Genomic DNA, 20,700 nt, shown 5'->3' on the forward strand with positions numbered 1-20,700 from the left:
AATTAAAGGATCAAATTAATGAGTGAACAAATGAACGAAAGTATAAAGAAATGAGCTTCAAATCCTACATGGAGTCTATAATTGTTCACATTTTAAAATTCTATTAAATTTAGCAAGTGTACATTGAGTGTTTATTTACTATAATATGAAATTAAGTTTACTTTTAAACTTACAGATATAAAAAATAGAATGATGAAAATATTTTCCAATTATGGTTCAAAACCAATAGGTTTTTTCAAGTCTTTTAAAAATTCTTTTCAATTACTTGAAAATGTGTACATTAAAAAGGAATATTTCTAGGTATAAGTACTCTAAATACTAAATATAAATACTCTAAATAAAATACTCTACAACCAACAAGGGATTAAGCTCCAAAATATACAAACAGCTCATACAGCTCGATATCAAAAAAACAAACAACCCAATCCAAAAATGGGCAGAAGCCCTAAATAGACATTTCTCCAAAGATGATATACAGATGGCCAAAAACCACATGAAAAGATGCTAAACACCACTAATTATTAGAGAAATGCAAATCAAAACTACAATGAGGTATCACCTCACACGGATCAGAATGGCCATCATCAAAAAATCTACAAACAATAAATGCTAGAGAGGGTGTGGAGAAAAGCAAACCCTCTTGCACTGTCGGTGGGAATGTTAATTGGTGCAGCCACTATGGAGAACAGTAGGGAGGTTCCTTAAAAACTAAAAATAAAACTACCGTATCACCCAGCAATCCCACTCCTGGGCATATATACTCAGAAAAAACCACAACTCGAAAAGATACATGTACCCCAATGTTCATTGCAGCACTATTTACAATAGCCAAGACATGGAAGCAACCTAAATGTCCATCAACAGAGGAACGGATAAAGAAGATGTGGTATATATATATACAATGGAACATTACTCAGCCATAAAAAAAGAATGAAACAATGCCATTTGCAGCAACATGGATGGACCCAGAGACTGTCAAACTGAGCAAAGTAAGTCAGACAGAGAAAGACAAATGTCATATGATATCATTTACATGTGGAATTTTAAAAAATGGTACAAATGAACTTGTTTACAAAACAGAAACAGAGTCACAGATGTATGTCACAAATTTATGGTTAGCAGGGGGGAAAGGGCAGGGGAGAGATATATTGAGAGATTGGGATTGACATATACACACTATTATATATAAAATAGATAACTAATAAGGACCTACTGTATAGCACAGGGAACTCTATTCAATACTCTGTAATGAACTATACGGGAAAAGAATCTAAAAAAGAGTGGCTATATGTATATGTATAACTGACTCACTTTGCTGTACACCTGAAATTAACCAACACTGTAAATCAACTATGCTCCAATAAAAAGTTACATAAATAAATAAATACTCTAGTTGAACTGTTAAATGTGAAAGTTAATTTAGTACTCTTAGTTCATAAATATAAAGAAATACACCTTTAAGGTACAACTTTTTAGAAATTATAGCAGTTTTGCAAAAGCCAATTTCATAGTATCTTTTTTTACAGTGATTAAGTAACTGATTTATTGTGAATTCTTATGAATACAAGGAAGTTAAATTCTGATACCCTGAATATTATTTCCACTGTGTCCCGACTTAGTATGAAACTGTAGGCCTGTAATTCTGACTTTATCAGGAAGAGCCTCTATGAATTTAAAACTGAACATTTATAAAATATCTAATCTGACATACAGTATTTTTCTATATCATATCATTATGTTTCCATTTTCTAAATTCAACTAAATGATCAACTTTCATGACACAAACTGTGGGGAATAAATGGGTAGTACCAATTGCTGGGTCTCATTATTCTGATCCTCAGTACTCTCAGCCAGCAACTGAGTCAATTTCTTCCATAGCTGATGAAGTTCTTGGTTGTCTGCACCTTCTTCTTGCCGTGTCTTTATCAATTTGTGCCATGTTCGGGCCACCTATCAGGGAGATTTAAAATGGTTACTTTATCTAAAATATTAAAATGCTACTAAAAAATTTTAAATCTATAAGTAAAAATATTTTTATCTGCTAATACATAAAAATAGCAAAAGCACAGAACTCCATCTATTATGAATTCCATAAAAAATAAGATGATTGGGCAAATCCACATAGTGCTTATATTAGAAGTATGACTGAGATACCAGAGTACATACAGGAATAACGACTACATGCCCCATTCTTCATAACCTACAGCATCAGCAGTCGGACACCACAAACAGGACAATAAATTCTACAGATGATATTTTTACTTATTTTATTTATCCCTGCCCAGTTTCAAAAAAGTTTGGAAATAATGACACCTGAAATTTGAATTCCAAGTTACAGTTTTCAAAGCACTGTGATTTGTTTTGATACCACACTACAATTAATTTTCTAAATTTTTCCTTAAGCTAAAGGAAAGCTTTCTTTTAATAATGGTTTTATTAAAAGAAATCTACTACCCCAGCAAATCATTAACCAACCTCTACGTGTTTCTTTTCTTGGTAATACAGATCCACAAGTTTCTTACAGACATCACACCACTTCTGTTTGTCAACACTTAGAATAGAAGAAAAGGGTTTTGAATCTGATTAATGAAAACAACTGAGGACTTAAGACACAAAAATTAAAATATCCCCAAAATAATGTTAGGCACTATTTTAAATTAGAACATATCCTCTATCACACTACAGTAAAATTTTATAAAATGAGCATCTCATAAAAAAGAAAAGGTTTAAGAAATATTATCTTCTATTATATTGACTAAAAATAATATCAAAGTTCTCAAGTGAGTCAATCCCCTTACGATTAGTGTTTCAATCACAATCAAGAGATTCTTTAACAACAGTTTGAAAGAAAAATGATTCACAATTCCCAGTAAATGTCTGGAGTACTTCTATACAATTTTGAATCAGTTTATTCTAATTCAAGCCATTAAAGAAACTAGCCTTTCCTCACATATTGATTACCTTTCATAAAGATCCAGGAGCTTTTGGTAAACACCAGGTAAGACATCCTTAGCATTTATGTGATTACATTTCTCATACAAGCTTGCTAACCCCTAAAAGAGGAAACAATAGAGATTATTCTTCCAAAGATATCTAGTGTGCTCATGTTTATTTTGCTAAATAAACTGACAATCTATGAAAATTATTTATGATAGAGATTATTACAATTTCCAGATGAAATAAAATGTCTGGGATGTGCCTCCAAATAATTGGGGGTAGGAGGGAGTAGGTGAAAAAATACTGGCCATGAGTGAGTTTTTACTGAAGCTGGATGGTGGGCATAGAGGGGTTCATTTTACCATTCTCTTCACTTTTGAAAATATACTTGATGTGTTTCACAATAAAAAAATACCTTTTAATAATTATTATTCAATCTTAACCACTAAGACGTTACCATGTGATACTACTTTCACATGGTCAAACAAGAAAAATCCAAGTAGTCTTTGGAAATTGTCATTTTTGCTTCAAATAAAGATCAGATATCCTAAACCAATCAGTACCTAATAAAAGCTGGCATCAGGAAAATGTTACTAGATAACCCTACTCATGTTGTTGTTCATGTGAACCTGAGACAAACAGGTTCATGTTCTCCAGAGCCTACTACCCCTATTAATCATAGTTTCCAAGATGTGATTGAGATATAAAAGTTATTAAATATGAAAAAGCTGGAGAAGCCAAGTAAAAAACACGAAGACCATTAAATGAGAAAAAGGAATTTAGTACTCAGATACAAAATTTCAAATATTTTATATTATTTCATTTTTAAAAACATATTTTAAAAATATAATATATATTTCTTTTCTGTCAGGTAAGCATAAAGAATATTCTTCATAAGTCTCTAATATGCACATATAATTAAGTTGGAGATTTATATAATCATGTTTCAATTTCTGTCCTAACATTTGGAAATAACCCATTGGATTGGAGATTAAACAGTGGTAAACGGCATTCTTGGCACCGTTTTTTTTTTCAACTAATTTTCAGGTTTAGAAGATGAATAAATTTAAATTTTTTTCTTATACTAAAATGGAGGTTTAAATGCTAAATTGTAAAGCTGTTAGCTGTATTTTGAAAAATGAGAAAAAGTTCTTTCCTATAACATAGTAAATAAAAATGTCTACGTACCTGCCAAGCTAATAATTGGTCTGGCTCTAGCTCAGCAGCTTTCTTATAGGCACCCTGGGCCTGATCAGGTTGTTCTAGCTCGGCTGCAGCAACACCAATAAAAACCCAGGCATTATAGTTATTTTTCTCTTGTTTTAACACTGTCTGATTAAAAAATTAGAAGAGAAGGTAATTAAATTTTGGAAGCTCATGGACAAACAATAATCAAAAGACAGTCTACCTAAGAGTCAGGAAATCTGGATCTACCACTAAATGGACGATCTTAAGAATATCACTTAACGTGGTCTTCAGTTTCCTCAGGGAGAGGGAGTTGGACTGGATCGGTGACTGTAAGGGGTATGAAATATGAGGTATATTTTTTAAAAGCTGCCCAAGTACTCCTGATGCCTCTACCAAATTCCTCCCTCTGTCCCTTGAGAATACTGAGTATAAAAAGAATAAGATCATTCTTATCATCCAACCATCCTGCCTGCCTCCATGCCACACTGCTGCTAGTCCCTCACAAAACTATTTTCCATATATTTTCATCTTATCCAATTCCCATATTTTCCTTCACTATGGTAACATCTCTCCATATTTAACAGATTTTTTTCATTGAAATTATACGCTAGGAAAGTAGATTGACTCCAGTGTGACTGTACCAAATATGTTCCAAATAAATAGTGGCGGGACTTCCCTGGTGGCACAGTGGTTAAGAATCCTCCTGCCAATGCAGAGGACACGGTTTCGAGTCCTGGTCCAGGAAGATCCTAAATGCCGCAGAGCAGCTAAGCCCATGTGCCACAACTACTGAACCTGCGCTCTAGAGCCCGTGAGCCACAACTACTGAGCCTGCGTGCCACAACTACTGAAGCTTGTGCACCTGGAGCCCGTGCTCTGCAACAAGAGAAGCCACTACAATGAGAAGCCCGCGCACCGCAACAAGAGTAGCCCCCCCTCGTTGCAACTAGAGAAAGCCCGCGCGCAGCAACGAAGACCCAAAGCAGCCAAAAATAAATAAGTAAGTAAATAAATAAATAGTGGCAATGAATGTTTAAACACCTATCAACTAGAATAAAAATTATATGCAGAGCTACTGCTTTCAGAAGTAACAACTACTTGCTAAGGTAAAACAGTTTGAAACAGAAAGCAAAGATGTTCTAGTGAAAGAAAAGTAAAACTAGTAGCTAAAATGAAGTTAGCTCTTAAGGTTTTACATATTTTAGAGAAAATAAGAACATTTCCAGGAGTTGAAGCAGTCAGATTATTAGGCTTATGTGCATCCACATAACCCTTCTAGCAATCTGTCACCAATATGCAGCACAAGCTCCATTCTATCCCATAACACTACCTCCCAAAAAAACAGCAACAATGAGGTAACCACCAAAGCTAAACTCCAAATACTGGTACCTTATTAACATTTGTGTCCCCAACACCAAGAGCAATGACTGACACATAACTGCTGAGCAAACGATAAATGCCATAGTCAACCCGCAATCAGTAAGGACCGGCTATCTGCCTGATGACCAGGTTTTCAGAATCTGAAACAGACTTTTTAATTTTTATTTATTTATTTTATGCAGTACACGGGCCTCTCACTATTGTGGCCTCTCCCGTTGCAGAGCACAGCCTCCGGACACGTAGGCTCAGTGGCCATGGCTCACAGGCCTAGCTGCTCCGCAGCATGTGGGATCTTCCCGGACCGGGGCACGAACCTGTGTCCCCTGCATCGGCAGGCGGACTCTCAACCACTGCGCCACCATGAAGCCCTGAAACAGACTTTTAAGGAAATAATTATAACAATGTAGTGAACTCAAGTATGGAGTTCTGAAATAATGTGAAGAAAAAAGTATCTGACTCCAAACTCCATCCACACAAGTCAGAGGAGGCTCCCTGAAGGGATGCTTATACTGGGTTATAGAGGCACACAGGCAGACAAGGTGATAAATCAGACAAGACACAGCAAATACACTAAGGTGCAACATCTCTTCACTAAAAATTTCCTCTAGTCTCAATCAACATTCTGGTTACTACACATAAGTAATCATACATTTGCCACTGACTAGTTCCCCATCTTTGCTTTCCATTTGAGTCTCTCTGGCATAAATTATAGGAATTCATATCTGAATCAGAAAGAAGAGTGCTATAGCGCTGCTGTATATAATAAAAGAAGCAGATTCATATATGCATTAGTTAGATCAGCCTAGTGCTGAAGGAAACAGTCCCTCCCCTCCCACACCTCCTTCTTCTCTCCCCCAGTTTAAACAGACTGCCCACCTTCTTCTATATCAGGATTAGTCCTGTTGTGGTCTCCATCCCTGCTGGGCTCAGTCACCACTAGAAACCTAACCTCACAAGGGCATCCTTCACCCCTTAAGACTCTCATCCTATACTGTTATGTATTTATTTCCCCCAATCTTACCCAGTTCTCTCCCTCCCACTGTCCAAACTCTTTATTGTAACCTTTGGAACTCCCAATCTGGACAGCCAAGGGCCCTCTCTATTTTCAACCTTTCTTTTAACTGTACCAAGTTCTGCCTCAAAGAAACTTGGCTATTCCCCTACAGACCTTACATGCTGCAGCTGATTTCTCTTCTCGAACATCCCACATACCACCAACCAGCAAGTGAGGAAAGGGTTCTCCTTGCTCACACTGATACCTACATTCTTCCTCTACTCCTCCCTCCTTCAAAAACCCCAGTACTTTTGAAGGTCAAGCCATCTGGCTATACTACAAAAAATATCCTTCTTGTTGCTACCATCTACCAGCCTCCTACAAACTCCACTTTCCTTCAGTGAAAATACTGTATTCTTCCTCTCCACTTCAATTCCTTTAATCATTCTAACGTTCATGCAGACGACCCAATGAATGCTATGGCTTCCTAGTTACTTATCCTCAGCATTACTCAGCCAGCCAAAACGTGGGTTTCCAGTTAGCACCTCTCCCATCCTCCCAGTTCAATTACTGTAATGGTAACAATTCTTTAACATCTGTTATGTCCAACTTTTTTTTACCTCACCTCCTTTGCATTGTTAGCCACTGTTCAATTCTTACCTCTCCTTTCCCATCTTTGACACCATGACCAATCACTGTTATCACTCCCTTGCAAATATCCTCAACTCCTTGGCCCCTCTTTCCCCTCAACTTTCTTACTACCCACAGTTGAATTCCATCGTGCCCATCTCCAAGCCTGAGAAGTTTAACACAAAGGAAGAAACTACACAGCTGAGTTTACCAATTTCACTTTAATAACATGAAATTTCAAATGGACATTCATTAGGGACTCGTAAGCTTTCTAATCCTTACTAGTAAGTTTCTTTTCTCACTATAAATGATAACTATTTCATACCTTCTGTCTCAAACCTCCTATACAACTCCTCCTCCATCCTCAGGTTATACTTCACGAAGAAAATAGAAGCCATCAGAGGGGAACATTTATCTTCCCACCGCCAAATCTACAACCTGACAGATATGGATCTACATCTATCTTCCCTTCTGTTAAGATGGAAGAAGTATCAAAGGCCCTCCTCTCACGCTCTGGATCCCATCTTCACCCACCTTCCCAGGGACTTCACTCCTAGCACTACTCTGCATCTCTCCTGCACCTTCGAGCTCTCCCTCTGGACTGGAACATCCCCATCAGCATAGAAAGAAACTTTGGAATCTTGCTTCTCCATCCACAAACCAAACAGAATTGAAATGTCCACATACCATTAAAGAACGAAAACTTTAAAATACAATAGTGTTCCGCAGTACAACCCATCAAAAGACACCTAAGAGACATTCAGGTTTTGAGAACTTGGCTTTGGTAAGTTACCAACACAGAGGGAGACGAAATTAAGTGGCAGAAGCGGCTTGTCCTGGCACAGCCACTGGGACGGTCCTACTCAAAAAGCCTTACTACTTTTGTTGTATTTAGACAGTAAGGGATTCACATATTACAAATCAGTTATGCTCATAATCAGGTAACATTTTTATCGTGGAAGAAAAAAATACTGGTTACCTTACAATGTTTCAAAGCTTCTTTGTATTCTTTGTTTCTGATTGCATCTCTAGCACTTTTTAGAGCAGTCTTTACTTCCTTGCTGGACATGCTGTCAAAATAAAAAGCCTGAATGAATCTACAATGAGACCTGCCTAACTGCAACAGTTCCAACAAATTTAACAAACTTAACCTCTGAAAATGTCACATGTAATTCCTTCTACATGGAACATTCTTTCCCCTAAAATAAATATATCTTATGTTTAAAAAACATAAAACCAGATCATCTCTTCAGAGTTTTACTCAAATGTCACTTCCTCAATGAAACCTTCCCTTGCCACACTATTTAAAATGTCAACACTTCCTTCCCCTAACTCCCAACCACTGAACAGTCCCTAATCTCCTCCTTAACACTGTATTTATTTTTCTTCAAAGCACCTGTCACCATCTAATACATCAGTATATATTTTATTTCTTTATCTTATTTATTATCTGTTCCCCAACCCCACCAGAACGTAAGTGCCACGCAGGCAGGGATTTTTATCTGTTGTTGTTGGGTTGTTGCTGTTTAACTGCTGCATCCTCAGTACCCAGTATCTGACAAATTGTATATATTAATAAACATTTGTTGAATTGAATTGTTATTTGAATTATAACCACTCCCCATATAGCAGGTTAAAACACAGATGATCTTATGCGCCAGGATGGAAAACACATGCCAAGTTCAATCCAATTCTACACGAAGCAAGAAGAATCAGTCTAAGTCACAGAGTGAAAACACAAACACAAATAAATTTCAGTAACTATGATGTAAGAGTTTAAGAAAGCATTCTGTTTTAATGTTAGTTTCTATAAAATATAAATCAGGATATTAACTTTCTTCACAGTAAGAACTACTTTAGGATTACAGTAATATAGTATTCTTTGTAATATGGTATTCTTTGAAGAGAAATAAATGTAATGTTCACACTTAAATGAAGGCAATTAATATGCAAGAGGACTATATACTAATTTCAGCTATAAAAAGATATTTCAACTCCAATATAAATAAATAGATATTTTTAATCGGTAGACAAAGTATTTCTTCACTTAATCTTAAAATATAAGATACACTAATGTAATTTTAAATAAACTAACGTATCTTAAGATTTCACAGCTTATTCTGGTTTACCAATAAACCAGTCAAATTCAACTACAACTTGATGTTGAAAAAAGAAACATTTTTTTGCCCACTCCACTGAATTCTAATCTCAAGAAGGCAAAACAAAGCTAGGTAAACATTAGGTCATTATAGACCACTGATGTTCAAGGCAGCAAAATGAACCAAGAAGATGGCTTGCTGACATGGTACACAGACAGCCCTTTATGTCCAAAGAGGCTGAGGCAGAAGTACAAGATCAAAGAAATTTAAGAAGGTAGGGAATTTTTTTAAAAAACAATCGTTTTGACTTAGGGAATTTTAGATTCAAATGAAATAAAAATTAAGATATCATAATATCAATTTATCTACAGCCAAAACAAGATTCCCTAAATAGGCAGAAAAGTGACTTTTTCCGTTGTTACAATAATTAGATAATTAAAGCAACATACTTCATACACTCTTATTTTATTTTATTTATTTTTTATTTTTTTATTTTTTTGTGGTACGCGGGCCTCTCACTGTTGTGGCCTCTCCCGTTGCAGAGCACAGGCTCCGGACGTGCAGGCTCAGCGGCCATGGCTCACGGGCCTAGCCGCTCTGCGGCATGTGGGATCTTCCCGGACCGGGGCACGAACCCGCGTCCCCTGTATCGGCAGGTGGACTCTCAACCACTGCACCACCAGGGAAGCCCCATACGCTCTTATTTTAGAAATTGCTCTGTTACCTGAAATTATCTTGGCATAAATTTACAGAGGCAAACTTTAGAAGGATTTTTTTTATAGTCTACAAATCTTGTTTGGAGCCGGCAACAAATTTCTATGCTGATTTCACTTTAAATTTCTCACACCAAAGTTATCTTTGGTAGATAAACCTGCAGACTAAAAAGAAGAGAACATCAATAATGAAGACAACTAATCTGGACCAACTGAAAGGGATAAAAAGAGGCATCCAAGGGGAAAAAAACATCAAGAGATGTCTAAGTTAAAAAAGAACAAAAACAGGGACTTCCCTGGTGGCACAGTGTAAGAATCCACCTGCCAATGCAGGAGACACGGGTTCAAGCCCTGGTCCGGGAAGATCCCACATGTCACAGAGCAACTAAGCCTGTGTGCCACAACTACTGAGCCTGCGCTCTAGAGTCCATGAGCCACAACTACTGAAGCCCGTATGCCACAACTACTGAAGCCCATGCTCCTAGAGCCTGTGCTCTGCAACAAGAGAAGCCACGGCAATGAGAAGCCCATGTACCGCAAGGAAGAGTAGCCCCTGCTCACCGCAACCAGAGAAAGCTCACACACAGCAATGAAGACCCAACACAGCCAAAAATAAATAAATAAAAATTTTTTAAGTTATATAAAAAAAAGAACAAAGGCAGTTTTAAGACAAGGCCAAGCAAAAACAAAGAGAAGAATGCAACTTTTCCAGGATAAAGATCACCATCTTTTCTATCACCCAACATACGAGTAAAAGCACATCTGAACAAAGTAGAAACAACTAGCACTAAAACATGCAGCTATGCAGCTCTCAAGCTATATGCTGTATATGACACAAAAGAAACAGAAAGGAAGGCCTCTGCTCTAAAGAATACAATCTCAATCAAGAGAAAGACCTAAGACATATGAGTCATTAAAGAATCAAATGCTAAATTAAGGATAATAAGTGCAAGTGCAATAGGAGTTCAGAGAAGAGAAGTTTGGGGTGAAGTAATTAACAGCTACTAGATGGAGAAAGGATTTGAGAATGAAGAAGGAAAATTACTCCAGCCAGAGACATTGATTGCATGAGCAAAGTTGGAGAGACAGGAATGAGCATGGCATGTGGAGGAAACAATAAGGAAACCAGGCTGAATGGAACAGAAGGGACTTGCTGAAGAACAGGAAAATTAGGCTGGGTAGGTAAAGTAGAGCACCAGATTACAGAAGACCTTGGAAATGAGACAGACAAATTTGGATTTAAATGGAGCAGCAAACATGGAGCTGTCAAATGCTTCTAAGTAGGTTACTTTTAAAGACCATATGAGACAAACTCCATTCTTATCTTGGTAAGCAGTTCTAATGTTCAATACCCTTCTACATCCCTACATGTCTCCACATATAATTACACCTACACCTGCTGCAGTGGAATCCTCTATTCTTCTCCTCCTGTTCCTTATTCATCTGATTTGGCATTTAGCATAATAAGCTAGCACTGAGGCCCTCTCTCTGCACCTAAAATACATATATATACATAAATATTAGTTTCAGATTATTTTTTTTAAAGACAAAATAATCTGCCACTTTCTAGCCCTGAAAATTTCTTCCTCTTTTCTGGGAAGTGGTGTGGAGAAGGAAGAGGCTCATCCACTCATGTTCTAGACAAAGCTTTATGGAATACTAACCATCTACTAGGTACCATCAAACCCATTTCCTTTCACAAAGTGGAAAGCTAATACCCAGAATGATTCTATGTAACCTCATATTCCTCTCTTTGGAATACTTCCCTCTATTCCAAGCATTTCCAACACTTCAGAGAAAACTCTGGCTCTCCTACAAGTGTCTTTAATATTTTTCCACAGCCCCACACATTTTTCCCTTATACCTCTCCTCCCATTTTTTCTCCTCAATCTCAATGACTTTTTAAAATAAGAGTGTTCGTGTAGCACATTTTCACTCAATGAAGGGTTTTTTTAAACTACCAACCTAAAAGGGTTTTTATTCAACAAATCAAGCATAAAGAGCAATAACTATATCTAAAAAAAAGAAAGTGACAAACATGCCAAAAGACAATGATATACCTCAAAACTAACATTAGGTAGATGAACTGATATGTCCTACACACTCCAGGTAAAGCTATGGAACCTTAAGCTACATTCAGTTGTGGAAATACAAAGATTCCACAAAGCAAAAATAAGAAGAATAATTTAAAAAATAGTTACAATAGTGACACTGGAAGTTAATTACAGAAAAGCAAAAAATGACACCTTTAAATCTAATTACAAAAGTCTAAAGGTACTTTATGATGACCTACAATCTGGCATAATAACCTACACCATTAAACCTTCCTCCTGAAAAGAATCAGTAAAAACAATCATGAAGTAAAAGTAGACTCCAATTACCTATTATTTAGCATTCTAGACACTTACCTTTTACCTATTATCACTTTATCTTCTCTTTAAATTGAATTTCAGATTGCTCCTTAAATGTTTATCCATCTAAATTAAGTAAAATGTAAGACAGGCACATAAAAAAGATGACATACACAACCCAAAACATATTGAATGTTTTAAAACATCAGATTCGGGTTCAATTTTCATAATTCATAATTTAAAACATGAGAAATAATTATGTACAATTTTCCATCTTTTTTCTTTCCAAAGAGACACTAATTGTAATCTCCAAATTTCTGAATCAGTCTAAACTGTGTTGCCATAGCCACAAGGTGTAAAAGGAACATCATAAAAAATCAGAAAGATTCAGAAAAAAATTACAGAAACTCAAAATACACTGACTTCAACATAAAAAACTGAGCCAGAAGAGAATATCACCTATTACTATGCTACTTTGCTTTGAATCTAGGACAATTAAGGGCACTATTTACTCACAATCTGCAAGTGAATCTTGTTCTAAGCCACATAAGGAATTATAAACATGAAAAAAAAGTTGCCTGTATGATGCAACTAGACTAGTTTGTAATTTAATAAAATAAGCAGACTTTTTAAAAAATATTAAAAATCCATCTAAATAGCCATCTGAAATACTAACACAAACTTTCCACGACTACAAATTCTAAGTATCTTTTGATGGTATCTCTGGAATGGATTCTGTCAAACAAAATTAATCTAGAATGCTTCCTGGAGAGAATAGAGGTAGTTTTGAAAAACTGAATAAAGTAAAAATGGAAAAAATGCTACTTTAGAACTAGGAAATGAATAAAATTTAGGTGAACCTGGTAGGGATGAAGAAGAAATAGAAAATGAGTTTACTAAAACATGTACTAGTGATATATGTACTTAAATAGAAGGGTTAGTTCCACAGAAAAGGGTCTTACTGGTAAGAAGAGAAAGTACTGTGATCCTAATAATGTTTAGTAAAGTAAAATAAAAGTTAAACACGGGGTGAGGAGGTAAAATAAAAGTTAAAGCCTGACTCCCCATTTCACTAACTTCTTTAAGCCGCCATCCAGCTACAAATGATTAACCTCCTCACTCTACCTAATTTTACTGATTTACTCAGTTGTTTCAACTTTGTTCTTACAAAATTCCCCAGATTTTGTCAGCCCCTTCATTCTGCCATATCCACCCATCAAGTAAAGAAAGATGGATCTGGATTCAAGTCTCTGCAGATCTTGGGCACCTTACTTCACCTCCAAGCCTATTTCCTCATTGGTAAAGTGAGAACGAGATCACTTACCTGATATGTACATAGACGGAGTACCTGAACACAATAGCTATTAGTTCTGTTGTCCATATTTCCTACCACCCTCTCGATCAACTTCACCACTTTTTTCCCATTCCTAACCAACAGTGGTTATTATATACTTTCTGTACACATTAAAAATCCCCAATCCTTCCTTCCTTGATCTCTCAAGAAGCAACCTTCTTGCCTATGTTCTTCAAAAGACGGCTATCATCAAACGCAAGTATCTCCTTCAAATTAGTCATTACACAAATACTAGACTAAAGCCTGCAACTTAACAGATACTTTATGTTCTGTACATATGTATTTTGTCTCTCAGGTCAAAAAAATCCCTAAATAAAGGTGATATATTTTTGGAGTTCCTTATGTATCCAACACCTACCAACTACTATGACCTTCCAGCTTCCAAAGCCTACTCAAAAACATTTAGTTTCCCCACTGTCAAAAAGCAGTAATTCTCAATTTGCTAAAGTGAGAAAGGAAGAATCCCCTTTTCAATATTAGCTCATACTACTTTTTTCACCACTCCCCAATGCTTTCCACATCTGTCTTTACTTCTCCCATTCAGCCTGTCCACACTTGCTTCTGTCTACTCAAATGCTACATGTAATTCAAAGCCAAATTCACGTGTCAGGCATAAAGCCATCTCAGATAAATCTTACACTAGAGTCTGAACTTAACAACACTTACTGTCTCTACTAACATTTCCAAAAATGTATTCAAAGGAATAGTAACATGCTTAAAGGTGTTAACAATATGACCTCGTAATTTTGTGAATACTACACACTATATGTATCACTCTTTTAAAGTCACAGTGCATGTTAGCATTTTAAAGGCTCTGAGAAATGCTATAGTAAAGACCCAAATATAGTTTAACCCAGCAACTCTGAAACTTATATTACTATGGAACTTTTTTTTGTTTTTGGCCACGTGGCACGGCTTGCAAGATCTTAGTTCTACAACCAGAGATTGAACCCATGACCTTGGCAGTGACAGTGTGGAGTCCCAATCACTGGACCACCAGGGAATCCCCACTATGGAACATTTATTTCAATGAACAGCAATTAACATTGTGAAGCACACTAGCATTCTTCAAAGTACCATTTGGGCTATTCTGGTTTGGAGTTTTTTGTTTGGCAGTTAACTGTACTTTTTGTTATCTTTTATACTGTTATTAACTTTACAGGTCTGTGAGTGTTTGTTTCTCCCAACTAGACTGGAGGTTCGTTAGGAAAAAAAAACTATTCCTATTACTCTCTTTTATTTCCTAGTGTCTGGTACATTGTGGATATTCAACAAATAGTCATAGAATCACAGCAGGTGAAGATAATACTGAATCTGTTCCGGATAGTCACTAACTGCACACTTAGTCTCCTTTTCTTAGGGCAGAATATAGTGCTGCTGGTATTCTGGACATTAAAAAACTATGAAGAACCAAAACCTAGACCAAGACTAAGACTTTCAACTGAAGACTTTTCTGAACCGCAAAGTATTTCACTAAAGCAAGTAACCCGTAACGTAGATATCTTTAACTGATGACCTAAACATACACATAATGGCGCCCTCCCTCACTACAATACACTATATACACACGTGTACACACAGAAAGATGTGCACAAACAACTCAAAAGTACCTTTTCTGACAGGGTAAGTTACTGATTAGCAAACATGCTTTTTTTTTTTTTTTTTTAACATCTTTATTTAACTGTTTTACAATAGTGTGTTAGTTTCTCCTTTACAACAAAGTGAATCAGTTATACATATACCTGTGTTCCCATAACTCTTCCCTCTTGTGTCACCCTCCCTCCCACCCTCCCTATCCCACCCCTCTAGGTGGTCACAAAGCACAGAGGTGAACTCCCTGTGCTATGCTGCAGCTTCCCACTAGCTATCTAATTTACATTTGGTAGTGTGTATATGTCCCTGCCACTCTCTCACATAGTCACAGCTTACCCTTCTCCCTCCCCATATCCTCAAGTCCATGCTCTAGTAGGTCTGTGTTTTATTCCCATCCTACCACTAATCTCTTCATGACATTTTTTTTTTTTAGATTCCATATATATGTGTTAGCATATGGTATTTGTTTTTATCCTTCTGACTTACTTCACTCAGTATGACAGATTCCAGGTCTATCCACCTCATTACAAATAACTCAGTTTCATTTCTTTTTATGGCTGAGTAATATTCCATTGTATATATGTGCCACATCTTCCTTATCCATTCATCTGTTGATGGACACTTAGGTTGCTTCCATGTCCTGGCTATCGTAAATAGAGCTGCAATAAACATTTTGGTACATGACTCTGTTTGAATTATGGTTTTCTCAGGGTATATGCCCAGTAGTGGGATTGCTGGGTCATATGGTAGTTCTATTTGTAGTTTTTTAAGGAACCTCCATACTGTTCTCCATAGTGGCTGTATCAATTTACATTCCCACCAACAGTGCAAGAGGGTTCCCTTTTCTCCACACCCTCTCCAGCATTTATTGTTTCTAGAGTTTTTGATGATGGCCAATCTGGCCGGTGTGAGATGATATCTCATTGTAGTTTTGATTTGCATTTCTCTAATGATTAATGATGTTGAGCATTCATTCATGTGTTTGTTGGCTATCTGTATATCTTCTTTGGAGAAATGTCTATTTAGTTCTTCTGCCCAATTTTGGATTGGGTTGTTTGTTTTTTTGTTATTGAGCTGCATGAGTTGCTTATAAATTTTGGATATTAATCCTTTGTCAGTTGCTTCATTTGCAAATATTTTCTCCCATTCTAAGGGTTGTCTTTTGGTCTTGTTTATGGTATTCTTTGCTGTGCAAAAGCTTTTAAGTTTCATTAGATCCCTTTTGTTTTTATTTCCATTTCTCTAGGAGATGGGTCAAAAAGGATCTTGCTGTGATTGATGTCATAGAGTGTTCTGCCTATGTTTTCCTCTAAGAGTTTGATAGTGTCTGGCCTTACATTTAGGTCTTTAACAGCAAACATGCTTTATGTCCAGAAAAGAGTGATCAAATAACAAACAAACCTGAAATTACATGATAATTACCCGAAGGAACTGGGGGAGAGCTGGGGGAAAAAAAACTGGTGGGGAAGGTGAAAAGGGCTGTTGAAAGGGAGAGATTATTCATGTAAAAGTGAAGGTAAATGGACTAATGAACAGTCAAAAGTAGAGGGAGACTGACTGCAGCTCAAAATATGAACTTTTAATAATTAAACCTGTACAAATATGGCACAGGCTCCTCGAAGGAAGTGTGTTTCCCATCACTGGAGATGAAAAGGCACAGACTGCACAATCCACTTGGGAGGAATACTGTATGACAAATTGAATGTGAGATGAGAATAAGACTAGAAGTCTCTTAGATTTTTCCAGCGCTATATGTCTGGGACCCTAAAATATCTATCTCACTCCAATCCAGTACAGCACCTGCTTCCACTGACACTGCCAAGGGGACAGAAAGAAAAAGATGTGTTCCTGTCATCCTGACCGGGAACTCAGAATACACGTCTTGTGAAAACAAGGCCATAGAGAGTAAATAGTTTACAAAAATCAATACTATGCCACAGATAAATATATTTTTTATGAACCTAAATGTCAGTCAACATTGTTTCTATAGTAAAATGTGTTCTACATTCCAAATTAACTCAAAACAAAAATTTGAAACATATCCTGTTCATGAGGGAGCCTATGTGTATTACCTTTCATGCTGTATTATTATTTTATTTTTTTCCCTAGAGTCAGGTCAGGTACTATTGTGTATATATTTGCCTGCTTCCATAGATCTTTAGCATGTTGCTTGATTAACAATGCTGCTTCACTAACAGAGATTAAGTTCACCAGAATGGCATAACATTTTGCAGTTAATTAGAGACAGCATGGCAATGAGTTAGGGCAGAGACTACTCAAATTCAAGTCCTACTCAGACTGGCTCCCTGTGTAACCTTAGGCAAGTCATTTAACCTGTCCAAGTCTTCAGATAGCTTTCCTATCTGAAAAATGATGAAAGTGAGGATTACAGAAAATACTCCATGTATAAGTACCTGGCACAAAACAGGTGCTCAATAAATGCGTAGTATAATACCCAGTACATAATAAGCACCATATGAGTGTTAAATAAATAAGGTCTGTCCTTTTTACAATTACTGTTTGCAAAAAATACTGTCAAATATAGGTATTAAAGGTTGATTTTATGTAAATAAATACTACAACTCCTTTCCCTGTCAAAATACTAAAACGACTAATGTGAGGCATAAATTACGTACCTGAAACTATAATAATGAAATCAGGAATCTGGCTCTGGGACAGAAACCTGCTTCTTCCAGATTTCTCCAAAGGAGTTCAACAGTCAAGAGGACCAGTGATTTTTCAAAACCACTGCAACAAAACAATGGTATTCTGAATCTACGTCAGTTAATCGAACATGTCATACAGCCCAACATTTCTCCCTCTGAGAACCCGTCCAGCTTCTCTCCCTTGCACTCTGAAGGTAAAGTCCACCTAAGCTTATCCCCACCTAGAAGATGAAACTTTTCTTACCAGGCCCCGCTCCTCACCCCACCAGAGCACAATAAATCCTTACTGTACAGGCAAAGCGGCGAATAGGATGAGGCAGGCTAGAAATATCCTTGGGAGGAAGGTATTCGAGGGGCCACCCAGTATCCATATCGCACCTTAGGCGGTCCAGAGGCCCCACAAAGTACCGCCCAATCCAACTTAAGTGACAGACGCGCTGCCACCTCATCATCTCCCAGCTCACGGTCTCACCTAACACTCAGCCACGCTTGCTCGGCGCAAAACAAGCAGCTTCGGCCCCTGATCCTTTCTCTCTCTAGGTAACATTTCAACTGCCTACCGGCTCCAACTCCTGCAAAAGCGACAGCGACCAAAACCAACCTGGGACAGACGCTTCTCCTACAGAAGCCAGATCTGAAGGGAGAGCACATGCGCATTTCCCAGGTATCGCTCACGTGACTGGAAATGGCTGAGTTTTGGTTCGCTCGGTATTTGATTAAAAGGTCTTAACGTGGGTCGAGAAAGGAGAATTCCTCCTTTGCGCATGTGCCCACTCCGAGCCTGATGGGAGTTGTAGTTCCATGGGTGAAGGAAACCGAACTGCGATCTCTGCGATCCCCTCCCTCCTCTTCTCGGGTGGAACTTCCTAGGGGGATGGGCAGGGTCCAGCGCCCAGAGGCCGGGCTCCCAGAACAGCTCCCCGTGATGCTGCTGCTGTGGGTGGCGGTGGTCGCAGTCTCGGCGCTGGCAACACCAGCTCCTGGGGCAGGTGGGCAGAGGCGGGGAGCAGTTCAGGCTTGGCCAGATGCGCCTAACGTGGTGCTAGTCGTGAGCGACTCCTTCGTAAGTATGGAAAGGCTGGGGAGGGGGCGCCCCGCTACACACCCGCGACCGGCCCACAGCCCTTCCTGTGCTTCTGGCTTTGGGGAGCAGAATCTGAGACTTTCAAACGTGTTTTACCCTGATGCAAAGTAAGAAATGCATTTTACCTTGAGGCCCCGTACACACATACGTGCACCACATAGATATGCATGTAAAACAAATAAAACATACCTCAGTAAGATGCACTCCAGTTAGAATCTTTGCAAATTTTTTTTAAATTGCTGACCTCGACCCACTAAATTATCTTACCACTACTAATAAACTTTCAATCCATACCCCCGCTTGATTCAATTGTGGGGAAAAATAACATTCTATCTCAACATAAAAGCCTGTTAGCTTCCCAGCGTTCAACGTTTTTATTACTCAGGTGTCTGATAATCCTGTGAGTACAGATTTATATTCATTAGTTGACACAATTTGACACTCGCCCATATTCCAGATTAATTGTGTATGTATGTGTGTTGTTGTTGTTGCTGTTTAATCTCAAACTTAAACAGTTTTTGTAACTCTCCCAAGCCATCAACTAAAAAGAATACTACTGTCAACATTACCTGATACTTTTGGTATTATCCATGATATTAAACCTAATGCTTGGACAAATGTTTGGTTACTAATTATAATATTAGTTTTTTATGACTGTTACTGTGGTCACATAGATTATTGGTGTTAAGCATGTCTGGCACCAAAGAGTGCTTTTAATCATTATGTTGTATTGCCTTTCCTCATAGATTAACCCGTGATGATTAAAGTTACATAATCTGTATATACCCATACAGTTTGCTGAGAATATTAAAGTAATCTTTGTGATTATCTAAACTTAGGAAACAGGCAGTATTGGAGGGTAACATGAAAGAGGTTTATTAGGGAGTACTCATGAGATAAAAGGGAAAGGAAGAAAGCAGGATTGTGCAGAGAAGTTGAGTTTTGTCACTGTCTCACTGGAGGCCTCAGCTGATATTATGTGTAGTTCTCAAACTAGTATGATGCTTCAGAACTGTTTCCATTTGTGGTGAGGAGACCAGGCCTTTGTACCTTCATGTTGGATGGCCATTACTTGGGGAATGCTCCCAGAATGAGGCACCATTTTCGGCAAGACAGCTTGCTTCAGCAGAGGCAATCTTTCACTCTAAAAGGGAACCTGGGTGATGCATCAAAACATCCTAGAAACTTCTGAAGATGACTGAAATGTTTGGTTTATTTTTTAGTATAGTATAAGCACATAAATTTTTATATATTTGTGTATATAAATATTGTATGCAGACTAATACCTTATGAATATAAAAGAAAGGATCCGGAAAGAATACAAGCAAATCAAATTCAACAATATATAGAAAGGGTTATACACCATGACTAAGTGTGATTTATCCCTGAAATGTAAGGTGGGTTTAATATCTGAAAATCAGTCAGTGTAGTAGACCACATTAATTGAATGAAGGGCATAAAACACGTGATCATATCAATAGATGCAGAAACAGCATTTGACAAAATTTAATAACCCTTCATGAGAAAAGCACTCAACCAAGTAGAAATAGAAGAGAATTTTTCAATCTGATTAAGAACATCTACAGTGCTTCCCTGGTGGCACAGTGGTTAAGAATCCACCTGCCAATGCAGGGGACACGGGTTCGAGCCCTGGTCCAGGAAGATCCCACATGCCACAGAGCAACTAAGCCCGTGCGCCACAACTACTGAG

At 37.6% G+C, this 20,700-nt stretch overlaps 2 protein-coding genes across 10 annotated transcripts in view; one reads left to right on the forward strand and one right to left on the reverse strand.

Annotated features, from left to right (window-relative positions):
- The window catches only part of SKIC3 (SKI3 subunit of superkiller complex), a 91,408-nt gene extending 72,814 nt beyond the window's left edge, over window positions 1–18,594 (reverse strand). The window contains exons 1-8 of one of the 8 annotated variants that reach the window (XM_067031346.1): window positions 18,378–18,594; window positions 17,876–17,987; window positions 12,350–12,418; window positions 8,109–8,199; window positions 4,126–4,269; window positions 2,962–3,053; window positions 2,476–2,551; window positions 1,810–1,950 (exon numbers count right to left, since the gene is read on the reverse strand). In XM_067031346.1, the coding sequence (XP_066887447.1) occupies window positions 1,810–1,950; window positions 2,476–2,551; window positions 2,962–3,053; window positions 4,126–4,269; window positions 8,109–8,198 (543 nt within the window). In that variant the 5' untranslated portion in view covers window position 8,199; window positions 12,350–12,418; window positions 17,876–17,987; window positions 18,378–18,594. Of the gene's footprint in view, window positions 1–1,809; window positions 1,951–2,475; window positions 2,552–2,961; window positions 3,054–4,125; window positions 4,270–8,108; window positions 8,200–12,349; window positions 12,419–17,875; window positions 17,988–18,192 lie in introns of all 8 variants that reach the window. The other 7 variants (XM_067031345.1, XM_067031348.1, XM_067031349.1 and 4 more) reach the window with 7 other exon arrangements.
- Window positions 18,595–18,694: 100 nt separating this feature from the next.
- The window catches only part of ARSK (arylsulfatase family member K), a 44,825-nt gene continuing 42,819 nt past the window's right edge, over window positions 18,695–20,700 (forward strand). The window contains exon 1 of one of the 2 annotated variants that reach the window (XM_059061455.2): window positions 18,695–18,968. In XM_059061455.2, coding sequence (XP_058917438.1) covers window positions 18,780–18,968 — 189 coding nt within the window. In that variant the 5' untranslated portion in view covers window positions 18,695–18,779. The remainder of the gene's footprint in view (window positions 18,969–20,700) is intronic. The other variant, XM_067031354.1, reaches the window with a different exon arrangement.

Source organism: Kogia breviceps, chromosome 4 (assembly GCF_026419965.1).
Source record: "Kogia breviceps isolate mKogBre1 chromosome 4, mKogBre1 haplotype 1, whole genome shotgun sequence".
Taxonomy (NCBI): domain Eukaryota; kingdom Metazoa; phylum Chordata; class Mammalia; order Artiodactyla; family Physeteridae; genus Kogia; species Kogia breviceps.